This window comes from Megalobrama amblycephala, linkage group LG16 (genome assembly GCF_018812025.1).
Source record: "Megalobrama amblycephala isolate DHTTF-2021 linkage group LG16, ASM1881202v1, whole genome shotgun sequence".
In the NCBI taxonomy this organism is placed as follows: domain Eukaryota; kingdom Metazoa; phylum Chordata; class Actinopteri; order Cypriniformes; family Xenocyprididae; genus Megalobrama; species Megalobrama amblycephala.
The window spans coordinates 6961847-6969515 of record NC_063059.1 but is presented as its reverse complement, the minus strand read 5'-3'; the positions used below and the strand labels follow the sequence as shown (position 1 = coordinate 6969515).

The following is a 7669-nucleotide window of genomic DNA, read 5'->3' as shown; positions in this document are numbered from 1 at the left end:
TGTTGTTGCATTACTGTCGAGTCCATATCATAAAAGTTTGTTTGCAAAGCCTGCACTGAAATGCGATTGATTTACCAAAGAATCCACATGTACTGAATACAAATAAATAAAGCTCAACTGAGACATTCACATTGTTGAAAATAAATAACCATATTCCTAGCATTAGGGTCCTTTGAAAGGTAATGCTATTTTCACTAACATGCCAGTGGGCAGGGCTAACGTTGCAATGATGAAGTATCATCAATCCCCCGAGCAGCGAGGGCTCTCCGACAGCATGTCTCTCCTTCCTCCCGGGTTTCAGCACCAATGTAATGCAGTTTGTATATATACAGGAAGAAGGAGGCAAGAACCGGCAAACGTTTACCACTTTATACAAAATAAACACACAACAAAACAAAAGTAAAATGCCGGCAGTCCCTCACAGCCAACTGCCGGCCATACAAACATAATAAAACATAACGTAAAGTCCAGGCCTGGTCCTCTCTCATCCTTCACTGTTGTCGCTCCTCCTTTTATGCTTCCGGAGCTCCACCATGAGAGATACAAGACCGGTGCCAAGCGCAGGTGATGCTCTAGCAATCACACCCCGACCTCGCGCCATTCCCTCACAGCTCTCGCCCCGCCCTGCTTGTCACAAGGTTATTTGGTCAACTATCACTAGAATTAAAGCCCTGTGCAAAATATTGTTGCTCATTTAGAGCTGCAAATTTAGATTGTTAACAAGGTGCCTCTCAGAGCAGACTACACTACACTACTATTGGTCAGCTTCTTCTAACCAGTTGCATAATAATCAATTAAAAAAAAAAAAAAAAAACAGGCTGTCAGTTTTGATAACTCAACTAAATAATGTTGAGTCATGTTGGCAACAAATCAAGCTGTATCAAAATCAGATCAAATATGTGATAAAAATAAATTAGCCACATCATTTAGTTGTTTTTGATGGTTTGAAAAAAAGAACTAATGTGATAGATGTGATAAATATCTAAATTCTTTAGCAAAAAGTTTTCCTCTTACTTGCTCAGACGTGTGATTGAACGAAACAATGAAGTAGGGGTTTTCACAGGTTTCTCAGTGGTTAAGTACGTCATGTATTGTATTGTGTATTGTGAGGAAGTTTAAAAAGCCTTTATTGTCTTTCCCTGCATTGTGAACAAACTGAACCAAATATACAGGTGCTGGTCATATAATTAGAATATCGTGAAAAAGTTCTTTTTTTTTTTATTGTAAATTATTTTAAAAAAATGAAACTTTCATATATTCTAGATTCCCTACATGTAAAGTAAAACATTTCCAAAGTTTTTTTTTTTTTTTTGATTAGAGCGTACAGCTAATGAAAGTCCAAAATCCAGTATCTCAAAATATTAGAATGTTTACATTTTGAGTTTCATTAAATGGCCATCCCTACAGTATAAATTCCAGGTATCTCTTGTTCTTTGAAACCACACTAATGGGGAAGACTGCTGACATGGCAATGGTCCAGGAGACAATCATTGACAGCCTCCACAAAGAGAGTAAGTCACAGATGGTCATTACTGAATGTGGTGGCTGTTTACAGAGTGATTTATCAAAGAATATTAAATGCAAAGTTGACTAGAAGGAAGAAATTGGTTAGGCAAAGGTGCAGGCACAAGCAACAGGGATGACCACAAGCTTGAGAATACTGTCAAGTAAAGCCGATTCTAACACTTGGGAGAGCTTCACAATGAGTCAAATGAAGCCGGAGTCAGCGCATCAAGAGTCACCACACTTAGACATCTTCAGGAAAAGGACTACCAAGCCACTTCTGAAACAGAAACAACATCAGAAGCATCTTACCTGGGCTAAGGAGAAAAATAACTGGACAGTGAACAGTGGTCGAAAGTCCTCTTTTCAGATAAAAGTAAATTTTGCATTTCATGTTGAAATCATGGTCCCAGAGTCTGAAGGAAGACTAGAGAGGCACAGAATCCAAGCTGCTTGAAGTCTAGTGTGAAGTTTCTGAAGTTAGTAATGATTTGGGGGGCCGTGACATCTGATGGTGTTGGTCCATTGTGTTTTATCAAGTGCAAAGTCAATGCAGCCATCTTCCAGGAGATTTTGGAGCACTTTATGCTTCCATCTGCTGACAAGCTTTATGGAGATGCTGATTTCCTTTTCCAGCAGGACTTTAGCACCTGCCCACAGTGCAAAAACCACTTCCAAGTGGTTTGCTGACCATGATATTACTGTGCTTTATTGGCCAGCCAACATGCCTGACCCCTGAATCTATGGGATATTTTCAAGAGAAAGACGAGAAACAGTCGACCCAACAATATATAGATGATCTGAAGGCTCAATAGTGCCCCAGCAGTGCCACAGGCTGATCACTTCCATGCCACACTTCACTGATGCTGTAATTTGTGCTAGGAGCAAGTCATTTGCTGTATAATGTGCTGCCGACCAAGTATTGAGTGTACAAATGAACATACTTTAAAGAACTTGAACTTTTCTGTTTTGAAAATTTTGATTGATCTTAGGAAATATTCTAATATTTTGAGATACAGCTCATGAAAGTCCAAAATCCAGTACGCTCTAATCATCAAAATTTAAAAAAAAAAAAAAACCTTTTGAAATGTTTTACTTTACATGTAGGGAATCTAGAATATATGAAAGTTTCATTTTTTTAAATAATTTACAATAAAAAAATGAACTTTTTCACAATATTCTAATTATATGACCAGCACCTGTATTGTACACATTATAATGTTAACAACTTTAATATCAAAATAAAGCCAAAACAGCTAGCATTTAATTCAGCTTGAATCACAAAGATTTTGGTTACATTTTATTTTGATAGTCCACTTTAGACTTAAGTAATTTTGCAAGTACATGTCAACTAACTGTCTAGTAGAATGTTAGGTTAGGGTTAGATGTTAGAGTTTGGGTAAGTAGAATAAGTTACATGTACTTGCAAGTTGCAAAGTTACTTATAGTCAGTCTGATATCTGGGGACCATCAAAATAGTGTTAGAAGATATTAAAGGGATAGTTCACCCAAACATGAAAATTGTGTCATCACTTACTCACCCTTAAGTTGTTCCAAACCTGAGGTTTTTGTTGTTGTTCTGTTGAACACACAAAAAAAGATATTTTAAAGAATGTTGGTAACCAAACAGTTGACGGTAGGATGTCAATGGCTACCGTCAACTGTATGGTTAACAACATTCTTTAAAATATCTTCTTTTGTATTCAACAGAGCAAAGAAACTCATCCAGCTTTTGAACAACACGCGAGTGAGTAAATGATGACAGAATTTTTTTTTATTTTTGGGTGAACTATCCCTTTTAAGCAGTCTACTAATACTCTAATGACTGGTAGTTGACATGTAGTTGCAAAGTTACTTGAATGCCTAAATGCCTAATGCCTAACTGTCGAAATAAAGTGTTACCTGATATTTAAACATTTGAAATCTTATAAAATTGACTAAGACCCATCAAACTTTTGCAAAGTTGCATCAAACTGGCTTTATCTTCCACTCATAAATATGACATGTAGATTATGACATGACATGTAGAGCTCTCATAACTGATATAATCATAGTGTAACATAATCCCATGATTTCACTCCCTCTTCAGTATCACTAGCTTGAGCGGCATGCAAGTTTGAATATGGGATTAGTTAACATCACAGATTTAATGGGAAAACAGCTAATTTACTGCAAGTTTGCTGAAACACTTTTAGGAAGAACTTCATTAAGGAAGCACTTTGCATGAAAATGAACAAAATTTCACAACAATAGCAACAACAAAACCTTCCCACTCAAAACATTTGATAACATACAATGACAGAGTTGAAGTCACGATGCCTGTCAAGGAAATAGACAGAAGTCATAAACCCCTTCAAACAATAGAGAATTCATCTTCTTTGCACATACGACAGTTTAAACAATGGAGATGCAGATTGTCTCCAGCAGTGAACATTCCCGAGCTATGAGCTCATTGGAGCTGCTGGGATGGACCATGATCACATCCCACAATTAATAGATGCTGTAAATGATATAAAAGCAAGAGAGAGCACCTACAGAAACAACAGTGAGACATCACAAGCTCATCTACATCATGTTCTTCACCATCATCTGCCTTGCCCTGGTGGCCTCTGCTCTGGGTAAGTGTCTTCTTCAGAAGTTTGCAAGAAAAGTGATGGGTGATTATATATATATATACACAAAATGCAAAACCTAAATAAAGAGCTTCATTCTTGTGTCATGAACTTCTGTTCTTTATCAACAGGTTGTGGAGTGCCGGCGATTAAGCCACAGACGATTGGCAGCAGGATTGTGAATGGACAGAATGCCATCTCTGGTTCTTGGCCCTGGCAGGTCTCTCTCCAGGTAACTGTGTATTGGTCGGGTTTTATCATGCATTTGCCTAATTTATTCAAAGAGTATATGTCATGTTTTCAATGCTTTTACCTCTGAAACAGCAAACCAACGGATTCCACTTCTGCGGTGGATCCCTGATCAACCAGAACTGGGTTCTCACTGCTGCTCACTGCGGTGTCAGGTAAGAGTCTTCAATCTGACAAATTTCACATACAATAGTTCTTAATAGATGCTGTTGCTCTTTTCTATTTACAGTTAGTTTTGTCTTTCTCTCTCTTTTTTTAGGGTTGGCAATCATCGTGTCATTCTTGGAGAACATGATCGTGGCTCCAATGTTGAACCCATCCAGGTCAAACTAGTGTCCAAGGTAACAATATTTAATGAACTTACTGGAACAGATGACACTGAAAAAAAGAGATCAGTTGAGTTTGCTTTTTTATGATCAATATAGATTACATAACAAATAGATTATTTATGCTATTTCTAAGTATCCAATTGATAAGCCATTTTTAGTTATTTTACTCTGTTCTTTGGTTTGGACATTATCTAACAATTATCGTACATATTTTTCATTTGTGATTTAATTATTTTTATTTAAAAAGTTAAACAGTGGTGTTTTTAATTGGTGAACCCGATATAAAAAAAATGGAAAAGCTCTATTAAGTTGAAAAGTGTAAAAATTGGTAAAAACAATATAGGTCAACATCTCTCTTTCTAATCAAAGATTTTATGTCATCTGTACTGTATGCTATTGTACTGCTAAAACTTGCCTTTACACATTTTTTTTTTTTTTTTTTTTTTTTTTGCTATTACATTTTTTCACATACACAACACAGCACAAGAAAGAAAACATCCAAACTTCTGATATAGGTATAAGAAAATGCTTACATCTTAGTTTACTTATAAAGTCAGCTTTCAATATTAACCATTCATCCTTATCTGTATATGCAGGTCATCACCCATCCGCTCTACAGCAGCACAACATTGAACAATGACATTGCGTTGCTGAAGCTTGCGTCTCCAGTTGTCTTCACTCCCCGTATCTCTCCTGTATGTCTGGCTCCATCAACCATCAACATCCTGCCTGGAACCCGCTGCTTCACCACTGGATGGGGCAGAACTGCCACCACATGTAAGTCGCCTCTTAGACAAGGACAAATTGTAAAAAATTACTGATCTGTCCTTTCTGATGTCTTCCTCTCTTTTGTCAGCGAGTCCTCGGATCCTGCAGCAGACAGGTCTGCCCATCATGAGTCCTGCTGTGTGCAGGCAGATCTGGGGTCAGAACAGAATCACTAATGCCATGATCTGTGCTGGAGCCTCTGGATCCTCATCTTGCCAGGTATATGAAAGACAGATCAAGACAAACACATTCCCATATCAACTTTGCTGCTGTTTCAATCTCAAACGTGTGTTTGTGTCTGGGTTTCCCACAGGGTGATTCTGGTGGTCCTCTGGTGTGTGAGAGATCAGGGGTCTGGACTCTGGTGGGGTCTGTGTCCTGGGGCGCCAGGACTTGTGACACCAGTTCCCCTGCAGTCTACGCCCGCATCTCCCAACTGCGCTCCTGGATCGACAGGACTATCGCTTCCAACTAGAGTGCCAGTCTGAATATTTCTTGAATATTTCTAAGTCTGGACTTCTGATTACTTGTCTTTGACTTCATACTGTTTCCCCATTTCAGCTGTACAAATAATGAAAATGTGTCAATAAATGAGACGAAAAAAAATGGAATAAATAAAAAAAATGTAATGAAGAATGTTGCAAAGTGTAATTAATGATCTGAACTTAAAATGTTATAGGAATATGTCGTCATGATCCACATAAAGTAAATCAGCAAAATGACAAAATAATATACTCCTTTATATTAAAGCATTTTAAAGTAATAATATAAAACAACTCCACTTTCACAATGACAGAAACTGATACAACTAAGACATAGTCTCTTTTAAAGAAATGTTCTCACATGTAATTATTTGCCTTATCAATGATGTTCTCTTACCACCAAACCTAAAAGCATGAAGATTGATGAAAACTCAAAAAAATCTTTCTGATCATTTAAAAAACCATGTTATGATGCAAATCCGTCCTCTATCCATAGTGTTGTAACACATGTGGCTTGTTGCTTCAACAGCCAAGGAAAGTTAAATATTGCATGCATTTTTTTGTACTTAAAGGTGACCTATTATGCCACTTTTGACAAGATGTAATATAATTTTAATATAATTACCCCGATTTGGGTGTGAGCAAAAACGAGCTGTTTTTGTGGGTGGGTTGCTTTAAATGCAAATGAGCTCCCAAGCTTGCTCGTCATGCCAATACAGATGCATACATAATGCAGAATCTCACATAGCAAATATGGATCATTACAAACTGTTCTTGATGCAGCATATAACATATGGCAAGTATTTTGTGGATGTTTGCTAAAATTTGATTCTGAATGGGTTTGATAGTGTACTGCACGGCTAACATGGCTAAAGTTACACAGTGCTGGAGAGACTCAATTAAGAATGAAGATGCGTTTATGAATTAAACAGACTACATGCGTGTTTTTGTGTTAAAAATGAAAGTAACGAAATGGCTCTGGTCTCTGTGAATACAGTAAGAAACAATGGTAACTTAAGCCACATTTAATAGTACATTAGCAACTTGCTAACAAAACACATTCAGGTAGCCAATTTACAAACATCACAAAATAAATATATATGAAATTGGATCAGCTGGTATCGATCTATCTTTGAGAATCAACTTCTGTGCAAATCCTGTTTTACTGACCCTCGTGTGTAGCATTCTAGTTTTAATGACTTACGGTCACAGGCATCTTTGTTGATCCTGGAACAACATTCCAATCAGCCAATCAGATTTGAAGGACAAGTTTACAGTTTATGTCAAGTTTAGGCTTGCAACCAGGATTAGGTTGCTTCTACATCAGTGTTATTCACCTATCTTTCCTCTCTGATTTTAGAGGATAAGTTATGGGTAGGATTAGGTTTAGGGGTAGGAATAGGGTTAAGACTAAAATTTTCAGAACTGGAATGTTGTTCCAGGATCAACAAAATATGTTGATCCAGGAACATATCTTTCTTGGCAAAATCACATTGACCAATGACTTACACATACTGGTATATGAATTTATCTGGCCACATTCCCTTCATAAATAAAATTACACCACTGCGTCCTTAGTAGCTCAGATGCCAGGTGTTTATGGAGACTTGTAGGTTTGCTATTATAGCCATTAACAGATCAGTGATAATGTTTACATAACTGAGACATATCACAAGCTCAGGGACGGTCGTTCTTGAGTGCTGCTGTCCTGCAGGAGATTTTGCTT

At 37.3% G+C, this 7669-nt stretch overlaps 1 protein-coding gene across 1 annotated transcript; it reads left to right on the top strand.

Moving 5' to 3' along the window:
- Window positions 1-3316: 3316 nt before the first annotated feature.
- On the top strand, window positions 3317-6050 carry LOC125249042 (chymotrypsin-like protease CTRL-1). Its single transcript, XM_048161231.1, has 7 exons — window positions 3317-4121; window positions 4247-4347; window positions 4440-4519; window positions 4624-4705; window positions 5290-5470; window positions 5550-5680; window positions 5775-6050. Exons 1-7 carry the CDS (start codon window positions 4076-4078, stop codon window positions 5934-5936), a joined length of 783 nt encoding a protein of 260 aa, XP_048017188.1. The 5' UTR covers window positions 3317-4075; the 3' UTR covers window positions 5937-6050.
- Window positions 6051-7669: the final 1619 nt, after the last annotated feature.

Excerpts from the sequence above, each read along its gene's own strand:
- LOC125249042 (XM_048161231.1), top strand. The coding sequence starts at position 4,076 with ATGTTCTTCACCATCATCTGCCTTGCCCTGGTGGCCTCTGCTCTGG. Across the intron at positions 4,706-5,289 it reads AGGTCAAACTAGTGTCCAAG|GTCATCACCCATCCGCTCTA; the intron begins GTAACAATATTT and ends CTGTATATGCAG. Across the intron at positions 5,681-5,774 it reads CTGGATCCTCATCTTGCCAG|GGTGATTCTGGTGGTCCTCT; the intron begins GTATATGAAAGA and ends GGTTTCCCACAG.